Here is a 22951-nt window from a genome sequence, read left to right as displayed (position 1 = left end):
GAAGTCATGGTAGATCTGCATTAAAAACAATACATTTGAACTAGCAAAAGGCAAATACAGGTTTGCCAGCAGTCCCAGGGAGGTTAAGGGAAACATCTGAAGTAGAGCTTAACATTTAGTTGATGGAATTTCTGCAGAGGAAAGCTTTTGATCTGCCATGTCAAGAAAAATGTCTGCTTCCTTCATAAAACAGTGAAATACTTAAATATCTCATCTTCCATCCCATCCCAAGGTAAAGAAAGTATAGAATGGTAGATCTCACAGGATAAACAGTATTTTCAAAAAATGTTTTAAGATTAGTCCAGTCCATTCTGTGCAATGGGAAGTAACAGTTATAAAGCTCAGTGGGGTGAAATGATCCCATGTCTTCTTAGAGCCTTCCCCAGCACAGCACTTCAGCTCTGCTTTCAGCATGAGCCCCACAGTACAACATTAATTAAATGACAGCTCCCTGCTCTAAGCTAACGAGGTCAGGATCCAGCGCCTTGGCATGATTAGATCTTAAATAATTTAAGCTACATTTATATCTAGCAAAAAAATGTTTTAGTGGTTTTTTTCAAAGAGTTCAGCACAGCCTCTTTCCCAATAACCACCACTCCTTTTCCACAGTTGATACTGTGGTTTTGACATTGTTTCACAAAGTTGAGGTGTTTTTCCCGTATTTTTGACTGTGAAGAAGGCCAGCCTTGTGTCAGCCCTGGGCTGTCCCATCCAAGCACCGCCTGATGGGGCCCAGCTCTGGGCACTGTTGGAAAACTGTGCCATGATCTGCTCAGAGGGGAAACCCCAACCCTCATCAGCCAGCACTAAGCATGAGAATTTAATATTGCTTCTAAGTGGTTTTATCCTGCCTAATGCAGCTGTGGATATGTATATTCTCATCATCCACAACCTACACATTCCCCCTCCCCTTTTTTCCCCAGTTCTTTTGAGTCTGGGATAGGCTTTTTTTATTGACACATAGACTATTTCTATGGTACAATGAACTGTATTGGAATAGGTATAATTTCTGGCCTAAAACAAGGTTTAAAAAGTGTTTTCTATTTTTGGAGATCTATAGATAGAAACTGTGTTGTTTCTGAAACATTTACTTCCACACTTCCATAATGTGTTCTGGTGTTTCCAGGTGTATGTGATGGATACAGTCATTGGTGGGTTTGCTTGATACACCAAGAGTCTCAGATTGTCCATGTCCAAAAAAAAATATTTAGAAAAATGAGTTGATTTTCTTTTATGTCTCTCTTCTGTCTCTTTTGGTAGACTTTTGCAGTATGGATGGATGATGTGTTTTTTGTCTGATGATTCTCTAGTAACATCCATTTATCTTGTATTCTGACCTCAATCCTACAGATGTACACATGTATTTAATTTTAAGATTGAGTAATCTTGGCTGAAAGGTCAAGATATGTATATATCTCCTCAGGATTATGGATTAATAATGCACTTGCTCCAACAGACATCTGGAATCCACACTTCAATATATAGCCTATAAAACACTTCCATACCATAATAAAGTTCAATCATCTGCAAATAGGGAGATGTTAGAGAAAGATTACATGATTTTTCAAGATTCTGCAAACAGTTCTTGGCAGAATCATAAGGAGAAGCTCGCTGCCTTAAATCCTGTTAGAACTCCGTCCTCTCCTGCCTTTATCCACGTGTCATGGATCATTAAAAGAGATCAACGGCAAGGCCTGCAAAGTTGAATTTTAATATGTTTTAAATTTTGCATCAACACTTAATATATTTCATATAATACCTAGGATGCTTAACTGATTGCAAAAAGCAAACCAGAGGAGCACTGCCAAAGCCATCAGCCCCGACCCTGGGTTTGGGTATCCTTTGATGTTCCCTTTCTTGGGAGGTGTGGAGGGGAAGTAAAGGATGTCACTTCAGAGAGGAGCCACGCTGTGGAACCTGGGGGCTGTTCAAAACCTGCACTCTGACCCTGCTATTGCAATCAGATGGTCCCAGTATTGCTCAGCATCAATTTAGAATAGATGTTAGGGGGTGTTGTAGAAATGAGACCCGCCGATAGTTTTAGGAACTGCAGGATCTCCATCCTGCAGATTTTTTGGCATCAACAACTACTTTATAGCATTTTTTACCTACTTTTTCATGCGATTTCTAACTACCTGTTGTACATGCATATTGAAAAGGCAATTTTGGTTTATTTAACACCTGTTTAACACCATTTACAATACATTCTAGATTTTATGACCGGTTCTCACAAGACACGTGGGTGCAGTGCCGGGAGCGGTGCCGGCACCAGCCGGGGTGCGCGTTCCGCGCCGAGCTGCACCACGCTTGTGGCAGAGGCACGGAGCGAAGCCACCACCAAAAATTAACCCCAAGTCCGTGTATTATAAGATTATTTTCAAGTGTTTGCTGCATTAATTCTCCACTCTTTACCCCGGCTTTACGCCGTTGGGGTCGGGCACACTCGCGGAGTTCAAATTCCCCCGGTTGAGCAGAACCGCTCAACTCTTCGGGCACATCCCGGGGGCTGCGGTATCAACCCAGGGACCGTCCGCGCCTTTGTGGGGCCCCGTCCTCGTCCCCCCGCTGCCGCTCAGCGCCTGCGTGCCGCGCACTCGTGACCGAACACAGCACGGCGGGGCCGGCGGCCAGCACAGCGCCGGTACCGCCCCGGTACCCCGGCCAGCAGAGCGCCGGTACCGCTCCGGTATCCCACCCAGCCCCCCATCCCTGCCAGCCCAGCGCCGGTACCGCCCCGGTACCCCGGCGAACCCTCCCATCCCGACCAGCACAGCGCCGGTACCGCCCCGGTATCCCACCCAGCCCCCCAATCCCGGCCGGCCCGGCACCGGTACCGCCTCGGTCCCCCGGGCGTTCCCCCCATCCCGGCCAGCCCAGCGCCGGTCCTATGCCGTGCCCCCGGACATCAACCCCGCCCGCCCCGGCCAGCCCAGCGCCGGTCCCGCGCCGTGTCCCCGGTCCGCCCCCCCGCCACCCCCCCGGCCCCGCCGCTGTTTACGTTCCGGGCACTGCGACGCCTGCGCCCCGCTCCGCACGCAGCGCCTGAACATGGTTCCTTAGGACTTTGCAAAAGGCATCGCCGCCGCCCCCCTCCCCTTCCCTCCCCCTTTCTCCCCCCCCCCCAGAAAAAAAGTCCTGGTGCAAAATTGCAAAACTTTAGCGAGCCCTGGATGGCTTTTGTTTTGCCTCCTCCCCATTTGGGCCAAATATGCAGGACAGGAACTGTTGACAAATAAGTGATGAAACTCTCCAAAAAAATGGAGGCAAAGAAAGACTCTGGAAGAAGATTGGTGTGTAGCTGGCTTCGGTCTCTTTCCTATTCGTGCCTTTTAATTGATTTTGCTTAATTGTTTGCAAAGGGAGAAATGCATGTGGGACGTAGGCAGCGGAGCGACTTAGTTTGCAAGAGCGCGGCTGAGGCAGCGGGGAAGGGGCGGAATGGAACCGAGGGACGGGCAGGGTGGGACGATCATGGATCATTATTTTTTCCGGTGCGTGCGGGTTTGCGCTGATCCACCGCGCGTGTCCGCGGGGCTGCGGGGCGGGTTCGCAGGGCGAGAGATGCCGGGAGAGGGGCAGAGCCACGGGCGGCAACCGGTGCACCGGGCTCGCCCCGCTCCTCCGGGGACCTACCTTGTGCGCGGCCGGTCCCCGCCGCCTCCAGCCCCGTCTCCGCGGCCGCCGCAGCTTCCCCAGGGCAGCGGCACCGGCCTCCGCCGGGCCTAGCCTACATCCCCCCGCCTTGAACTCGTTGCTGCCCCTCGGCCGCGGACCCCCGCGCTTTCGGCGCTGTCGAGCGTGCGGGGCGGCGGGGGGAGCGCGCGGGGGCTGCGCATCCATCGCGGCGTTACATAAAGCGATCTGGTTTTTAAATCGCCGCTTCCGGTGTGACTATGGAAACACTCGGATTATGTAAATACCGAAACCTTGATGCTGGGCATCAGATGCGAAGATTCGCCCCCCTTCCCTTCCCCGGGGAATTAGCTCGTGCTCACGTACAATAATAAATAATAATAATAGTAATAGTAATAATAATAACAACAACAATAATAATAATAATAATAGTAATAAAAAATAATGATCCGGTAGTTAACGAGCGTTGACCGCCGCCGTCCACGGGTTTTTACGGGATTGCAAAACGCATCGGTGCTGTAGCTTGTGAATTGGCGAGTTACGTGTCCCCCGCTCGCCTTCCAGCGCCAGCCCCTGCTCAGCAGCCCAAGTTTGAGTTTTCGTGAAGCCAAGCACCTGTTTTTCCTGCCGAGTTCCGTGTCACGGGATGGAAAAGGTGCATGGAGCGGGATTGGAGCTTGTTTGGGTTCAGGTTTTGTTCAGTTTGTGCCTTGCCATCTTATTTATTTCCCCCAGAATGTGTTTATCAAACCGTTGTGCACGATCCATGTGCTTTCCTCGATTTTTTTCTTTTCCGGACAATGTGTTTTATTTTGGTTTTTGTCTCTTTTCTAGCGCTGCATCGGCCGAAGGAGGTACGATGAGAACGAGGACCTCTCGGACGTGGAGGAAATCGTCAGCATCAGGAGTTTCAATTTGGAAGAGAAATTAAAGAGTAAAATGTACCACGGGGATTTCGTGCATGCCATGGACGGCAAAGGTAACACTGCCGGCCCGGGGCTGTCCGGCCGCGCTCGCCGCCGCCTCCACGTGCGGCTCCGCTCCGGCTTCGGATTTCGCGCCCGTACCCCTGCCCGGGGATCCGGTGACGCCGCCGGCCCGAGGGGAGCCGGGGGGCGGCTGCTGGTGGGGCCCTGCGGCCCGTCCCGCCCCGGGGGGCTGCCCCGGCCCGTCCCCCCGGCGCGCAGAGGGCGGCTTTTGCCCCGGCGCAGTGCTGGGATGAGCGCGGTGATCCATGGCAGCACCCGGCGCTCCTCCAGCCGTGCCCCGCCACCGTGACCCACACCGCTCTGGTCAGGTCCTGACACGGGAGAGGCCGAAACCCCAGCCCCCACTTAGCCAGAAGTGATTCCTGCTCCCCCTCCACCCCCTCTTGAATCCAGGACCCCTTTTGCGAAAGGGTGCGATTGATGAGCCTGTTCGCCAGGGTCGGAGACTTTAAAGTCAATAACTTCTTTGTGTGTCTATCATATATTAAATTACAGTGCTCCCCTCCCCAAAGTTACTTGCTTTGCTTAGGTGACTCGAATTCCGGAGCGCTAAGCAGAGCCAGACAGCCCAGCTCTGCCGCACGCTGCCTGGCAGGAAGGGAAACGGGAGAGGTTTGCCCGGGAATCAGACGGGCCGGGAGGGGGTTGCAGGTCACCTTTATTTACCGCTGTGCTCTGGACACGGATCCCTAATCCCAGATGGCTATCACCAAAACTCGGCCTGACTGAGAGCGCCTGTTTAGGATGGCTTTTTCAGGAAAGAGAAGTTTTGGCTGTAATCCTCCTGAAATTGCTCTAACTGTGTGTAGCCACTAATCGAGTTTAGAAAATTTCCTTTTCTCCCCTAGGCTTAGTTTTGCATGAGCATTTTAAGCTCCTTTTAGAAAAGTTGATGTGGTGGAGAAATTAAATAACCATCTTAGTTAGGAAGGTATTTGTTCAGGAGATAAGCTCAACCCTGACCCCTCTTCCTCCAAACAAAACACAAACAACTATTTTTTAGCTGGAAAATGTTAATTAAATTTCCAGAAAGTGATTACATTCTACCCTCAGCTTCCAAACACTCCAGTGGTTGCCACTGCTCCATGCTAAGGATAGTACAACCCACATCTTCCCTGGCTTGGCAGCTCAAAAATCTTTGGGCAGCTCTCTTCTTTCTAGGGAACTTGAAAATAAATGAGTGTCTTTTGTTATTTTGTTGTGGTCTGTGTCGGCTTTGTTCAACCCCACAAGGGATTTAAATGCTTTGTTGGGGCATTAGGAAGAAAGGATCTGCATTGCTATTTGCTCTGGGTTTATTTTTACTATTGGTTTACTTTTTTTCTCTTTAAACCTTAGAGTTGAATTGAATCTGGGCAAAACAATGACAGTAGTATGTAAGAATAAAACAATTTATATGAACACATGGAATCAGTTGAGCAATTTTTTTTTTCCTTCCCCATGCCTTTGTTTTTATTTTTAATGATAACTCATCTTGCAGTGGTGTGATTTTTGGCTTGAATGCAGTTTGTCATAGCTACTTGTTCTCTAGTCTGCAAGGCTACATAGCTGCCTCTGCTTCTTCCACCAATATTACTCCTGGTGTTTGTTGACTTTCTCACTCAGACCAGTGTCTGTAAAAAGTCTCTATGGTTTATTTATTTGCTTACCAAAATGCAATAGCTTTAATGGGGATGCCTACGGGGAAGGGTGACTTCTTTAGCACAGAAATATTTACTTGGTAACCTTAGTTAAATGGAGTGTTCATTACACTTACTTTGAGACTAGTGGCAATAAAGTTTCTGTAGTTTTAATGTTTCTGTAAATGGATAATTACAGTGCTCTGATTTGGTAACTCTTAAGTAGGAACATTATATCCCTACTTGTCATAATTACTAACTGAAAACAGCCAAGAGAAAGCTGTATAAATAGAGGGCAGTACATGCGCAGGCATGGGAGTTTGGCCTCTGGGTCCCTCTTATTTCAGCGTGGGTTTTAGAGCAGAGAAACATCAGGAATAGAAGCTCAGGCTGAGGCGCTTGTGCTGGCCCAGGAAGTGTGGACAGCTGGATGAATCTTGGAGTTAAACTGCTCGTGTGTACCTGAATAAACTGCAGGGAGTGTGCGCTGGGTTTGGCAGTGCAGGGCATTTTGTAGTGCTGAACAACCAAGCAGTTTCCATTTCAAGGCAGTGTATGGACGCTTTATAAGTCATTTTTTCCTGTAAAAAGGGGGGAATAGCAGAGCCACAGAAACAGTCCATGGCTGCTGCAGGAATTCCTCTGCTCTCTGTGTCAGAAGGCTCCAAACTGAGCAAGGGGTTTTGTAGCCATGGCTCACCCAAATCGCTGCCTTGTAACTTCCTCTCTAATCCCCAAATCACTGCTATTGTGTCAGACCGTGCATAGAGAAATCCCCAGGAAAGGCCAGTCCTGTGTAATCCTCAGAGAGGAGCAACAAGGTAATGCTGGCCAGTGTTAACATGACAAATTTATGTTTAATTTTCACTTTGATTGTGTATTATACTGTGAGTCCCTGCAATTCATTTTTCACAGACTTCCTAAGTGCCAGGAACTGTATAAAATCTGACTATCAGCTCCTGGAGTTACATTGCTGATTAATCAAAGGAAAATTGTTCTGATGAAACCAACAGTAAGCCCCACATAAAAAGAATGATGTGTTCATAGAATCAGGGCTCTCTGCTAGAACCAGATAATGCTCACAAGAAAACATGTATTTATCTAAGTAGAAATGTGTAACTTAGAATATCTAAACTTACACATACATTTTAAACTACACATTTGCCAAAAAAATACCAGACTGATTTGCAGTAATTGGTCAGTATTATCTTTTAACTGTTAATTTGGTATTTCATTACAGCCTGGGTGTTTCAACACAGACCTTAATTGACAAACTGACTGGCTTCTATTTTATGTGCATCAGTGAACAGGAAAAATAGGGAGCAGCTGGGAGAGCATTGTCTGTCATTGGGTTTCCGGTTTGGATCTAAAATATGCATTCTCTTTCTATTTCTCTTTAGGTGATAGGGAGTTCTTTGGTGAGAAAAGGGAAATGGGGAGAGTCTGAGAAAATGTAACGTGAGGTGCCAACACCATTGTAATTGCTTTTGGATGTTATTCTTATTCATTTTCACAGATTTTACTTTTGAGTATGTGCAAAGAGAAGCTCTCAGAGTTCCCCTCATCTTCAGAAATAAGGATGGACTGGGAATTAAGTAAGTTACAACTAAATTTTGGTGATTAATAAATGCTTTTATAAAATAACCATTATGCTTTCTACTTGTATCTGATACTTCTTTTGATGATCTGAAAATGGATTGCAATTAGTAAGACTGTCAGCAGCCTTGAGAGGAGGAATGATTATTTTCCACTTATAAACAAGCAGATAATGAAGTCTATAAAAGTTAAGTGCATACAGCATGGTACTACACAGTCAAAAATAAGTCAGCAGTGAAAGTTAGGAATGAAATCCAAAGGTTTTTGCACCCAATCCATGCTGTAATGACAGAATAAACTCCCTTCAATTTTTGACTTCTCAATTATTTCTTTCATTGCAGGTGGAATTCTAATGATGCCTGTCGTTTTCCATTATAATTATATCTCTTCAGAATGTTATAGCTTTGTAAATACTTAATAATGTCTAGTTAAATATGGGATTACTGGAGCCTTTTTGAGGTTGCATTTTGTTAATATCCAATATAAAGGATTTGGTATTTTAATAAGAGAATCCTGCAACTTTGTGAAAATGACAGTGTCTAAAAGAGAAGTATTAAAACATTAACATTATCAGTATTTAATCCATAATTTAGATGAATGTTGATACTTTTGGAAATTAGGATCATGTAACTGACTATTGCTAAAAGAAAGAAAAATATTTTTTTTGAAAGCATCATTACTTTGCTCAGTTGCACCTCAGTTTCCAGCTGTGGAACACCTCCCAGTTTAGGGGACCAATGAGTCCCAATTATTAATTAAAAGGAATCAAGCCACCTCAGTATAATTTAAAGAGAGAAATAGATGAAGCAGAGTTTGGGGTATTTGACAACCACGTGTCCTTTTACTAGAAGAGCAAACAGGAGCTGCTGTGATGCTTCTGGTGACATAGTAAAATAGATCTGTATGTTGAACTCTGAACAAGAAGTGCTCAGTAGGCTCTCTCTGTATGCGTCGGTTTTAAACTGCTGCTCCTAAGGGGCAAATCCCCCTCAGTTCAAGAAGAAAATTGGGAAGATGTTTCAGCTCCTGATGTGCCAATGGTACCAGTTTAGCTCCAGAGCGAAGAAGTGTGGAAATGAGAGCTCATCCTGCAGACACAAACATACCTAGGCTACACCACAGGATCACAGGTGGCTGTGATCCTCATCATGCAGTGGATTGGGTGATCCAGATATATGTAGGGTGACTTTTGAGATTCAGTGGTCTACAAAATATGTCATATAAGATGATTTTTTGACTTCTGATGTTTTGAATATCCAAGCTTCCACTTCTGCTTGTGCTGAGCAGTCAGCCTGTATGTCTGTGCCTGGCAGATGTACAGAGCTGAACAGTTTGGTTACTGTGCTTGGAGGTACTCTGAAATGGCAAGAAATGAGAGGAATGAGGAAAAATCCTTACAATGAAACTGAAAATGGCTTTCCTCTGTACTTCTGACCATCATGCACTGCTACTTGTACATCTGAAAGCAGGAAAGGCCCCCTGTGATCTCTTAGAAGAGGAGAAGCTGTTTTTCTTGGAGGACTGTTTCCAGGATTGTAACTCAGGGAGAGAATGCTCTTTGCAGAGGTGTTATCTCTTATCTGAACAGCAGTCATCTTGCATTGTTTTGTGGTTAATCAGATACTTGTGCTGGCCAGAGCTCATCCTCATTAGGATTTGAATAGGTTCTCCAGCAAATCTTTAAACATTTGCTAAAATGCACCCAGTGCAGACTGAGGTGTTTGCATTTCTCTTCTGGCTGAGGAAAGTAGCAACACAATTTGTTTATTACAGACTGCTGAACATCTTCAATGTAGTCAGTCATATTTTGGAGTTAAGTCACCCTACTGTACTTTCCTTCACCACCTTTTATGATATTTGAAATCTTTAGAAGCATTCATGGTGGTTTTACACAAGATGCATTTGTCTGAAAGTTGTATAACATCAAGGGAGAAACATTTCTCTGCAGTTCTTGCATTGTTGCTATTCTGGATTTATAAACAGAAAAGCAAATGACATTTAAGAAAACAGTTGGTTTTGTTGGTTTGTTTTTTTTTTTTTTTGCTATCATAGTTTTGTAGCAAACTAGCCCTAATTTTGTAAGAGGGAGTGTGGCAGTAATGCTGCTGGGGCTGGAGCTGAAGAAGTACAGCCATCTGTGGCAACAGAATGGGTTGGGATTAAAGCTGGACCTCCCTAGACTACCCAGCTACAAAATGAGTTCTTGAAACTTGCTGTTCCTAGGACTGATTTTTTTTCACTTAGTGCAATTCTTCTTTTGATGTATCACACATCCTTAGACTGCATAGAAAAAAAACCCCAAGAATCTGCCAGGTGTACTCTCCAAAGAGCTAAACATATTTATTTGTTTAAAAAGATTGTATTCAAGTTTCAGTAATGTTTATTTTTGACTGCTGCTGAAGCTCTCAGAAAGAACAGAATTGCTCATATCCATCTGGGCTAAGGTTGTTCTCCATCTTTGTGGTTGATTTTTATTTTGATTTACACACATATGAAAAAGATTGCCAATTGTTGGACATTTCTGATAGCAAATATAAGCAAGATGTGTCATTTGCAGACAAGCCTGGCATGTTCTTTTTACCCACAAATGGTTCCTGTTTCCCCTACTTCTGACTTTCTAGTGCTTGGAAAAAAAAGATGAGCTCTGAATGAACCCTGAAGGTCAGTAGATTCAGGCTGTTTCATTCCAGACAGGGAGTGAATTCCAAAGCTGTGAGGCCCTCACAGCCAAATGCAAAGATGTGAGGGTTGGCAGAGAACTAACAAAAGATACTGTCCAGTCTCTACATCCCACCAGAGGAAGGTGATAAGGGTAAAAGAAAGTGGACAAGGAGAATTTGGCAAATAGTTCTTAAGATATGTGCATGCCAGTAAATACTGTTTCTAACTTTACCTTTCAATGTTTTCCTAATAGTAAAAACTATTGTTCTGCACCTTTGCCCATAGGCTGGATTGTTCTAATTTTCAACTAAATAATGTCAAAAGTCCAGAAGAAAATTGTTTATCTTCAACCTAGGGCAGTACAAGAGGGGAAGAGCACTGAGCTGGCAAGTCCCACTGGGCTGTTTTTCATTACAATTCCTTAGTCAGCCTTTGTGCAACGTGAAGTGTGAAATATTGTCAGTAAAATGAAGTCAATCACCCTTAAAACCTCACTACTTTTTTTGTTTTCTTTTTCCATCCGGTTTCTATGCTGCAGAATTTTACTCTCTCCCTGACATGTAGAACTCGCTGGCTTGCAGGAGCAGGCTACTCTCTAATTACATTACACCCTAAAACATTGCTTGTGTTAGAAATGATCCTGTAAATGCATCAACATCCCTGAACCAATTATGCTACCATTTAATTTAGCTCTGAATTAGCCCAAATTGAACTGTACAATTTCCCAACCCACCAAATACAGCCTGGATGTCTTCTGCCAGATGAGGATCTTTGGAACAGTCATTAAAACAAAGGGGTTTTAATTTTATTTATTTTTTAAAATATAATTTATTTCCAAGCCATGATTCCAGCCTGTGATGATGTGGCTTTGAGCAGGTTGTTTTACTGCTCTGTGCCTCAGTTTGGCAAGTGTGATAATGCTCACTTTGAGGAACAGACATGAGGCACCACAAGTCGCAAACACCATGAGTTGCTTAACAAGCTATAAAGATTTGGGATTTTATTGAAATCACTCCCAATCCCTTCCCTTTTCTCCCACTCTGGTGCTGATAAAAAGTCCTCGAAAAGACACCTCTTTTATTGTGGCTAGAGAAACTGTTGTACACTTGCCAATGCAAAGATGTCATGTGTGTCATTAAAACTTGCACTGTCCACACTTCAGAGAGGCCTTGCTTGATTCCACCTCCTGCACTATGGACAAAGAGCACTATACATTTATTTCTTCTTTATTATGGTAACGAGAGTGTACCCATACTTATCTTGACAGTATTTAACATTGCTTTCTTTGCTAATTACAGAATGCCTGACCCGGATTTCACCGTCAGAGATGTGAAGCTATTAGTGGGTGAGTTATTTTGAATGCACTGGATTAACTCTATACAGAACAGAATTGCTTTTAAATACTTGTCCAGTTGTGTTTGTCGACATTTGTGATAACTCTCAGAATCTGGGAGAAGGCATGGAGGAGCAATTTGTAAATTAAAAAGGCTGGGAGAACCCTAATTAGTAGTTGTGCTGACCGGACTCCGATCTCATGCTGGATAATTGGCCATTTGGAAGGGAGGGAATGCTTTTGCTCTTAACAGGTGTCCTGCAAACACTTTTGTGATCCTGGAAAGCAGCAGTTTTATTGATTGAGTTCCTTTTTTTTTTTTTTTTAATCTGTTGTAGAGCATCTGTTTGTAAAAGGTGTGACTGGAGCTGTATCACCTTTTGCCTGTGTTCTCCCCACAGTATTTATCAGTGTCAGGCCAGGTCGGTGCTTTGAGGGAAGGTTGTGAAGAGAGGCTGAGCACAAAGCCTTGCAAACTGCCTGGCTTTTGATGAGACACAAACCAGAGAAGTGGTGACTGTCATCAAATGTTTCCTAGCAATCTTTGCAAAATAAATGCTTTTTAACTCTAAGAGAAGCTACATTTTGGGTAGGAGATTATATTGAATGTTCCTTTGAAATCTGTTTTTACTGCAGATGGGTGTGTTATTTATTGTTATTTGAAATTGTTACTGAATGTGATCCTGCACTCCATGAAGTCGTTGCTGTGGAACAAGCTGGATGTTGGATGTGTTGACTGCAGTCCTTCTTGGAGATTTTTAACTGCATTCCTGCTAGTTAGAATTTACTGGGTTTATTTACCTGTCTTGTGGCAGCAGTTGATCTTTAAAATTAGCTCAAATGCTGCATTCTGAAAGAACAGTTGTTTTAAAAATTACTCTTTGAGTTTTATAGTCAATAGGAATATCAAGTCTGGAAAAGATGTAGCTAAGAAAAACAAAGGAGAGGAACTTGTGCCTCATTTCTGCTCACTTGGGGTTATCAGTGAGAGAGGGGTTATCTCTGATAACCTTCCTTCGCAAACAACTCAGCAATGTTGCTTAATTTATGACCGTTTATAAGTTCAGGAAAAAAGCCCCAAATATCTGGTAGAAAATGTTTGGGAAGTAGTGTGGGAAGCACTATTTGGTGGTCAATCTGCATTAAATTAGAAAATAAACTCCTAAATTTTTCGGATTTCCTAACTACCTGCATGTGTACATTTGCAAGTACAGAAAAAAGCCTTTTTGCTGTGGAGAAGCCTTGTGCATAAACCCTGCAATTATCTGGACCCTGTTGCAGTTTTCTGAACTTGTGCCATTTCTGTCTCTTGAGGCTGTTGGAGCTGAGGCTCTGACATTTGAGGTGTTTTGGAACAGTGTAGTGTTGCATAACAACAGTGTTTTTCCTGTATAACAGTCAAAGTGTGGGAGTTGCATTTCCTCAAGATTGATGTCCTTTGAAGTGTTAGGGGGTGGAGATTCCTGTGTACATGGCCAGCAAAGCAGGAGGATATTTATAAATAAAATTGCATTTATGAAACAATGGAGCAGAAATAACATTTGCAATTAACTTTGACATGAAGTTTAATGTAAGAGCGTGCCTGCTCACAGCTGGATCAGCAATCCCTGTACCTGCTCTTGGCCAGATATCACATCATGGTCCTTTTATATCATGTTTGGGCAAACTCCCTTTGGAGTCATTGTGCTGAGCCCATAATGTGGTCCAGAGCATTGTCACTTGCCCTTTTTATAATACAGTTGATGACTTTTGGCATCACAGGTAGAAACTTGGATTCAAAAGATCTAAAATATTTGGGAAATTAAACAGACTGTAAGTTGCACCCGAAAAATCACAGTTCTTGTGGCAAATCGTTTTTCTCGCTGTGGAATTTGTGCTGGGTGGAACAGCCACATTGACACTGACAGCACATGGGGGAATTCCTGTCTCCATGCCAAATTTTAAAATTATCTACTCATTATTTCTGGAAACACTAGTGAGCATCTTCCTGTAGCATATCTTTGCTCATATTTTTTTCTAGGTTTAGGTTACATGTGCTACACTCACTATCTAATGTTCAAATTAAGGACATAGAAAATCTTGCTTTATTAACATCTCCTGTCACTGGAGATGTTACTATGTCATTGTCCCTGCATTTTTTTAGCAGATCCCTCAGATTTTCCTGAACCTCAAAGTTTGCATTCCCAATGCATGGTATTTTCAAAACTTATTCAATCCTTGCTGAACCTGGGGAGGGAAGGATGTTTGGTGAATGTGAAATGCATTGAGCATAACTCTCTGCACCTGATTGTGTGTGGGAGTCAATAGAGAGAGAACACAGTCTGAAAAATATTGTGTTCAATATTTTGGTGTGTAAACTTGTTGGGTTTTTAAGTGCTCATCATCATAGTTTGCTGGTGCTTTCTAAACCAGCAAACTAAATTTGTTCTCTTTTCTTCTTTGAATCAGAGGAAGCACATTTGTTACAGAACCCTTTAAGGACATGGTGGTGGATTTTTCCAAAGCACATAAATACCATGGGAAGTTAAGAAACCTTTGGTCACAAACTCTTCTGAAATATTACTTTCTATTTCTAACATGACTGTTGTACCATCCTCACAGGGGAGTACCTAGAAGTCAGAAGGAAATAACAACAAGCTTTTAAATCTCCCTTTGAAACCACTGGTCTGTGGCAATAATAAGGAGAATTTTAAAGAGATGGGTTTTTCTATTGTTGCTTGTGTTTACTTGAGCTTAGGTGTCTATTTTTTAGCCTTTTGTCAGACTTCCAAAGAAACACTGCTATTGCTGGATGGATTTTTCTGTTTTCCTAGCTTAAAAAATGCAGCAACCGGCTGTAATTTAGTTTGGTGATATTCATGACCTCCTGTTTCTGACACAGATGCCTGATTGTGCATCCATGTGTAATGTGTGTGCATGAAACACTCTGCCCTACAGTAGCTTTACTTTACAGACCCATCCATAGCTATAACCAGACTCCCACCTCCATATGAACCATATCCTGGGTGCTCTGTAAAACCTGACCTGATGGATTAATTTCAGCAGTTGGAAATGTCTCATCTCTGAAATGGCTGTGAGCCAAGACTACAAATGGAGAAGTGGAAAGGAATTCGTGGCCTGCTCAGGAACTTGAGACAACTCTTGAAAGATATAAAGCTGTGTTGTAATTTAATAACTTTTAAGCTTTGTAATTTCATTGCATTAGGTAGATTTGATTGCTAATTCTGAAGGGGAGAACGTCACCGTCATCTCTTCATAAGCTGATTTAAAATTTGATTGAGGGTCATTTGCTCTCTTAGAGTGTCCTTAAACATCTGCCACATCTGCACAAAAACTTTGGTGCCTATAATAGGTGGGCAGAAAAGCAAAAGTGTGTTTTCCCAGATTGTCAGCTCAATTCAGTACATAAGTACCTGCATGAGAGTTTTATGCCAGATACTCTGCAGAACAAGGGGAATCACTTGCCTGGGGCTGAGCAAGGGGAAAGGCGGCTGCCTTGCTCAGCAAATTGCTGAAAGCCAGGGCTTCCCTGGTCACTGTTTACCCTCTCCAGCCTTTGCCACTCCTGAATTCAAGGACTGAATGCAGTCATTTGTTTTAGTCTTTGATGTTAGAAAACCAAAGCATTCCATTTTGTCATTTGTTTGAATTTTGTCTTTATATTATCCTTCATGGACATCACACAATCTGAAGCTGGCAGCCCTGGATACTTTTGGGAGCTGTGAACCATGTAAGGGAGAGAGAAAGAGGAAGTGCTCATAGATGTGTGCCTCAGTCTATCACTCTGAGCTCCTTGCTCTTTCTCTGATTACTTCTTTTTACTGAGATTTTTTTAGAGGTTTTCTTGGGTCACCACTTGTTGAATTTAGAGGAGTGTCTGTTTTTCTGTGACTCTGCATTGCCTTTGTCTCCCTGGGTAGGTGTGCAGGCCCTGCACAAGCACAGTGTCTCTCTCTAAACAGTAGTGGCCAGTCTGGATGTATTTGCTTTTATTTCTAATTTTTAGCTGACCTATTTTCAGTTTGCTCACCACAGGCCCACAGTCTAAGGCTATTAAATCCCAGCTTTTACACTTGCACCTAAATACAGTAAATAAAAACTAAATTAATGAAAGTGGTGCTGGGTCTGTGATATGCATCACCTCCTCCCTCTCTGGGCTGGTGTAGCTTTTTGTGCCAGGGTAGGTATTTGTTATGCACCCCCAAAATGGAGCTTGCAATCCCAGCAAGTGGCAAAAGGGGAGATTTCAAACATGCTGAGCATTGTAGGAAAGAAAAAAGACTTTGGGTTATTGTGATCTCTGGGCTGAAGAGGTTAAAGTTGTGACCACAGCGGTCACTTCTGTAGGATCAGCAGCATTGTCCTATGGAATTCACCGTGCCCAGCCAGGCATTGTATCAGTGGGAACAGTGCAAGTACAGGACTTAGACTATTCATGGGGTGGTCTAACAACTGACATCAACTCACTGATTGATTTTATTTAACTGACTCACTATGGGTTTATTTATAGAATTAAAAAAAAAAAAATAAGTGTAGGAGCAGCAGAGGATGTGTCATCAGTCATACAGTTTGCAATTAAAATCTGATGCTGTAGACTGGACTGGGCCCTGGTGCTCATAAGCATAGGAAATGTTTGGTTGCTGTGTTCACAAACTGCATTGAAAGACTTTGGTGTTTTCATCTTGTATAAAGAATCCAAGAAAAGTTGAAAGCAGCAAAGCTTTTAATTGTGATATAGTTTGTGCATTGAGGTATGGCAGTAAAGAGCAATCATAAACAAGCTCCAGTAACTGTTGCAAAGACCAATCTTCATCTGCCCAAGGAGATGATGCACAAGATGGGACCTAATAAATCATTTCAATATTTAATTCCTGTGATTCTGTCAAATCCCTAAAGACCTGGCAGCGGGCTTTGATCTCAAGACAAAGGGTGAAAGGAAAACCAAGGATCTACATATCCTGTTGCTTTCTTTGGTGGGAGTAGCTGAAGAAATACTTGATTATTGCTGGGATTTGCCTTCTCATTAGAAACACCAAAAGAACAGGAGCTGAGCCAAAAATTTCAGTTACAAATTGACTGTTTAAAGAAATATGTGTGAAGGTCTCTGCCTCAACTATGAGTTTATAATTGTGGTGTCAGTAGAGCAAGATAATAGAATAAATGACATCATTAAATCCCTGACGTTTTCAAGGGAAAAGTCCTATAAGTAGTGGGGGGTGGCACTACAAGTGCAGGTCAGGTTTCCCTTGCGCTGCTGGCAAATTCTGGAGGAGATGCTGTGTGTTGTTACACATCTGCTCATGGTTTATTCACTAAGTGCATCATAGTACACTGAAATGAGGATCTGAGCTTTCATTAACATCAGTGGGTGAAATCAGACCTGTAAAGGAGTATTTCCCTGGCTGTTTAATTGGGTTTTTTTCCCACAGGGGAGAGTCCTAAGCAAGGTTTGTGAAGTTTGGTACAGCAACATTTTCCTCATTGAATGAAATTCTGAAGTATAGTGGTGTAAAAATGTGGCCTTGTTTTCCCACATGGGAACCAGGTTGAAAAGTGAAATGATCCACTAAAATCAGAATTTTGGCAATCTCAGTTTCTAGTTTTCCTGTAAACTGTAAATGATGTAGTGAATGTAGTAAGCCATGGTCTCTTTGTGCAGGAATTGTGGTGGGGAGGAACAAGTTCCCTAACTAGTTAATGGCAGCAGGCTGATGTAAATAATTTAAATTCAGTTGGGACAGAAAGGATTACTGCCCATCAAATGTACCTAACAGCCATAAGCTATGTGAGGCTCTGCATCTTTCATCCAGCCATTTTTGTTCTCTTAAATACATACACTGCTGTAGTCCCCAGGAATTCCAGCTAAAATGGGAATATGCATGCCAGGTACTTCACAGAGAGACAAGAACCCCCCTAATCCATGTTTCTGGAAGCAGGTGATATTGAAAAAGGAATAGAAAGAGATATAAACATTGTAGGTAATTCTGGCTCTATAAAATGTTTTATATATCTATTAAAAACTGTACACACATTTATAGATGTATACACATACACATGTATAAATTTCATTCAGTACTGAATCAAGAATCATAAGCAGTGTTTCCATGGAAGAGAAAATTGTGGTGCTGGTGGTGACAGCAGGTCAGGTGGGTAAAGGCAGGAGGGAGGGCAGATACCCTGTAAAACGCTCCTTTTCCATTAGCATACATTTCTTGAGGTGTGTCTGCACAATGGTCCCTGAGCTGGCTGTGCAAATGTTCAGCTTTTTGTTAGCAGCTACTCAAAAAAGCTGAAAGCAAATCAGAGAAGTGTCCCTGAGTAGCTGCTTCCTAGTGATTTTTTGGTTCATTCCTCCCGTGTGTTTGCTGCTCCTCTCAAATTGATCTGTTCTGAAAATTGTATCATGGTTGAATTCACATCCAACTACAAAGCAAGTCGAGAGGCTCGTAGTGTGGTCTGCGGGCAAGTAGGGGAAATTTTGTCTTAATCAATGTACAGTTCTCCATCCTGTGAAAGAAAATTAGCTGTGTAGATACAAAAGAAGGACAAAGCAGCCACACACTGCAGCTCAGAAAACTTTCCATCATTTCTGCTGAATAGGGACCCAGTGTTGCTTTTTCTATAGAGCAACGCTCCATTTGTTTCAAGGAAGTTGTGAAATTGGAGACTGAGAGGAGTTAGGAGAGAGGCTCATTAGAGAGGCTCTGTTGTAAGGAGCACTTCCCAAAATTAAACTGGCTGCTCAAAGGAAGTGCAAAAGTCTGCCCCCAGACTTGCATCTAAGTCTTGATTAAGATGTATGGTTCTCCCCTGGTGTGGGGATTTGTCCTGTGAATGGGAATGCCACATTGGGAAGAGCAGAAGAGCTGAGTCAGGAGTCATTAACTGCTGTGTCTCCAGGAGTCTTGTGTGGAGGGACAAGGAGGAAGCAGCGAGGTCTGTGCTCTGCTCCTGGGGCTCAAATAATACATTTTTCAAAACACACTGGACCAGGCTGTTCTAGGGGAGAGGAGTCATCACTGATCTCATGGGAGGGGAGGTACTCAGATGAAATATTTCCATTCATTGTAAGATTTCTCCTCTTATTTCTCACGGGGTTTTTGCGCCCTACTGTGTGATCTGTGCCTGGCCTGCTCTCTGGGTTCTGCTTTTTTTCTTTTCATGTAAGTGGGACTGTTGGAATAGTAAGAAAAATGAATTAAAGAAACATCCATAGTTTGGAAGGCTAATGTCTGTGTAGTTTTATACCAACTTGTGAATGTTTTCCTTAGGCTGTGAGAATTCTGACTGAAGGTACCTCAGTCTCTGGACCCTGCAGGTCACACCCTGAGTTCATCAAGGGGCTCAGATCCACAGGAGACCTACATGTCTCTGACAGCTGAGAGGAGCAGGGGACCCAAGAGGACCTTGAAGCAGGAGATAAGGATGGCTCCCTGCAGGAGAAAGCTGAACTTGGATATTCCTCACAAGTGACTGTAAAATAATTACATGTCACTGCTACTCCCATTGATCTGAGGCTACAAACCCAAACCCTGTGTTTTCAGGGAGCTGGGTTACGTACCTGCCTACAAAATTTCCAAGAGGAGAAATGGTGAAAAAAATGTAAAGCAGCTTTCTTCAGGGCTCCACTGATTTGTCTCACATGTTATTCAGAAACATGTGTTTGAGATCCAGTCCATAAAAATAAATTGTTTCCTCTACCATGTTGTTTTGAGACCGAAGAGAGTTTTAAAAACTCACTATTTAAAAAAAATGCTTTGTTTTTAAAGTGAAATTCCAAATTGCTCGCAGTCATGCTGTTGGGCCTGTCAACATACTTCATGCTCTAAACTGGGAAATGTGCTAAGTCAGGCCTAAAATCAGCAAATAAATACTATCACTGAAAATGATAATTTTCCACTGCCTGTAAGCTCAGATGGTCTGTCAACAAAAGGGTTTATAAGTACTGTTGGTATGAGCTGGACAGACTCCTAGCTGCTGCATTTTTTTGAATCTGAGTACTGCAAAAAGGAAACATCAATAAAATAAAATAAAATAAAATAAAATAAAATAAAATAAAATAAAATCGGTATTTCATTGAAATGATTGATTCCAATTCTGTCTAGCAGGTTTCTCTTTCCAAAGTACAGCACTGGAAGCTTATTGGCTCATCCTTTTGTCTTTGTACTTTTTTCTTTCTTTTCCCTTGAGCGACCTCTCCTGTTTTCTCTGTATCCTTCTTTCCTTGAGGAGGCTGCTGTACTGTACAAAACTTGTTTTACTCCCTAATTCCATAGAAGTTTGTGAGAAAGTACAGATCAATCCTTCCAGACTCGAGCAAGTACTCTTAGGAAACTTTCCAAGCGTGAACCAATAGTGAGAGACCAACACACTTTGCTGTAAACAGGACCAGTAGGACTTGACAGGTGAGGTTTCTGTGGTTTCCCAGGGAGACTATCCCTTCTTTGTGGGACACTAGCAGTCCCATATGTCAATCAGACAGCCTAATGTGATTTCTGACCTTCAACATGTTTGCTCAGGGTTAGGAAAAAAAGATGTGGAGCTGCACTGTGTTCTCTCCTGGGCAGAATTAAAATTAGTAACTAGACAGCAAAGTTTCTGAATGGATTTTTTTTCAAGTGAAGGTTCCATTAGTGATTTTCCTACAGTCTGAGGGCTCTAATTTGTTGACAATTAAAGTGGTTTGTAGCAGCTCCGAAGGAACCCTTTGGGACTTTGGCATCCACCAGTGTTAAGGTGGAGCAGTGCATGAATAAAGTGGGAATCTCTGTCTATTAAAGTGTTGTAGTGCAGACTTTCAGAGGATGTTGCTTCATTTAACACTCACTGGTTTTGTGCCTCTTAAACAGCTCATTGTTTAAGAAGAAAAGCTGCAGTCTGCAATACCAGAAGGGAGCTGGGGCTGTGGTTGGTGTCACTGTGGTATTTCCCACAGCGCCGGTGCTGGCTGCACATCCTTCCCCTGATGTTTGTGGAACTGTGCTGGGAAGCACAGGCAGCTGACCCTGCTTTAAAAAATTATTTAAGCCTCATCAGTTTCTTGAGTATTGGTGAACAGCTTGTATCATGAAACCAGGACCTAGGGCAGACAGAGGTTAAAACTTACCCAGTATTCATGATAGACTAGAAATAGAAACTTCTCCCTCTAACACCAGTACCAGGCTCTGGTGCCAGACCATCTCTTTGTCATCCAAACTGGCCTCTTGTTTTGCTGCTGCTGCCTGTTATGTGGCAAGGGGAAGTGGCTCTGTTCCTTGTGCTCCCTGTTGCATCCAACAATTTGCTTTTTTTGCTATACCAATTAAGCAACTCTAAATTGGCATCCTGCTCATTCTCTTCCTTCTCTCCTCAATTCTGGCATTACTTTCCATCCCCTCCTGTGTGCTGGCACAGGCTTTCCTCTTTCTCGTAGTGAGGTGGTTCAGGAAGTTGAACTGGCAGAAAACTCACACTGTCTTTCTCCCTTGCAGAAAGGTGGAGGAATAGATATACATTAATTTTTAGGTTTTTGTTTTTTTCTGGTGCTTGTTTAGCTCTCAGCACTAACCAGTGCTGGGCTAAGCTGTGATGGATGTAGTGTTCCACCTCTGTCATAAGTTTCCATTGTGCTCTGTGCATCAGAAGTGCCAGGTGAGTGAGCTTTGAGCCATGATTAGGGTTCCTGTGTAATAAAATAAACAATACAAGGCATTTGATGCTCTCTCATTATGTTTGGTGTTTTTTTTTTTGTCTCCTAGAAGTAAAAATGAAATATTATAACAGTCACTTGCCTATGTTTAGCACATCCACTGACTTGCCATTTTGGAAGTAGAACCAGTTCTATTTTTAGAGCTGAACTTCCTGTTTGAGCTCTCTTTAAGTTTGTCCTTTGCCTAACACAGACAAACTCTTTAAAAAAAAATCTTAGTTAAACTGGGACAGTTTTGCTAAAAACAGTCATGTTCAAGTCCAGATATAAACAGCAATAAATCTGCTTTGAATGAACGTTACAACAAAAGTATAACCTCTCAAGAGAATGTATTTCCATGATGTCAGTACATGAAAGTGAAATTGAAGTGATGTGTTGGCGTGGTCACAGGTGTCTCAAAGCCTTTGTCTACAGGTGGATTTAAAGATAAATTGTCCATGTGGGAAAATCAAGCAGAACAGCTGTTTTAGAAAAACTCCCCATAGTCACACTATGTTTCTGCAATAAGAATCCTCTGCTTTAGCTCATCCAGACTAGAAATGAGCTGTCTTATTTTGGAGTGATGCCACCCAAAATCCTAAATATTTTATGGTAGTTATGATGCTTTAGTGTCACAATATACCTCAGTTCAAAATTACCTTCAAGTGTAGTGTCTTTACCTAAAATATATATATTAATACCAGCATGTTTTGGAGGTTTGATATAATCACAGCTATGTATTTTTTCAGATGTTCTCGTAAGTGTAGGTACAAGATGTGTGGGGCTGTTGCCAGCCCTTTGCCATCTTAAAATACCCTTTTAGGCCAGAAGGGAGCTGCAGGGTTGCTGGTATAGTGCACATGTTGATTGGTAATGTGAGTGTAGTTGGAGGTCTTCTTCCATTTCCTAATTGCAAAGTAGGAGGGAAATCAAGTTTTCCTTTTTATGGGCTGATGATGAGGTTTCATAGGGCAGAAAGGTTATAATTTTTACAATTTTATTGTTACTGTTAGAGATATTTTATGTTGAGACATTTTAGGAAATAATTAATCGTCTTAAAATAAAATTGTTAGATAAAGAAGACATAAGATCTTCACTGTCCCACTTTTCTTGGACCCTGTATTATTTTTCTTTCTATAATTGTTATTTGTGTGCTCCGTGTTTTCAGCCACCTGGAGTATGCTTACACTAGAGGTTAATGCATTGGGATACTATATAAAAAATCAGAAGTAAAATGCTTCTTCGTATAAGGAATATTTTTCACTGTCTGAAGCTTCTAAGAATCACGAAAAATTAAGGCTTGGGTAGGTGTAAGGATACTGATTAATTCCATCTAATGCCACTAAAGCACACGATTTGCCTGAGCCCCGCTGATGACGGCTGAAGAGGTTCCACAGGCTGTTCCTGGCCATGCTCTGCACACCTTTTGTTGTGTGCAAACAGCTCCTCCCGC

The 22951-nt window shown here is 42.7% G+C and overlaps 1 protein-coding gene across 4 annotated transcripts in view; it reads left to right on the top strand.

Moving 5' to 3' along the window:
* The first annotated feature begins 3150 nt into the window (after positions 1–3150).
* KDM2B (lysine demethylase 2B) overlaps positions 3151–22951 on the top strand; it is a 106445-nt gene continuing 86644 nt past the window's right edge. For 2 of the 4 annotated variants that reach the window (XM_005524268.3, XM_088064892.1), the window contains exons 1-4: positions 3155–3290; positions 4468–4612; positions 7758–7836; positions 11797–11843. In XM_005524268.3, coding sequence (XP_005524325.1) covers positions 3240–3290; positions 4468–4612; positions 7758–7836; positions 11797–11843 — 322 coding nt within the window. In that variant the 5' untranslated portion in view covers positions 3155–3239. Of the gene's footprint in view, positions 3291–4197; positions 4289–4467; positions 4613–7757; positions 7837–11796; positions 11844–22951 lie in introns of all 4 variants that reach the window. The other 2 variants (XM_088064893.1, XM_088064895.1) reach the window with 2 other exon arrangements.

This window comes from Pseudopodoces humilis, chromosome 20, assembly GCF_049639895.1.
Source record: "Pseudopodoces humilis isolate 2021_Gansu_Grassland_sample_001 chromosome 20, ASM4963989v1, whole genome shotgun sequence".
NCBI lineage: Eukaryota > Metazoa > Chordata > Aves > Passeriformes > Paridae > Pseudopodoces > Pseudopodoces humilis.
This window is presented reverse-complemented; position numbering and strand designations above follow the sequence as displayed.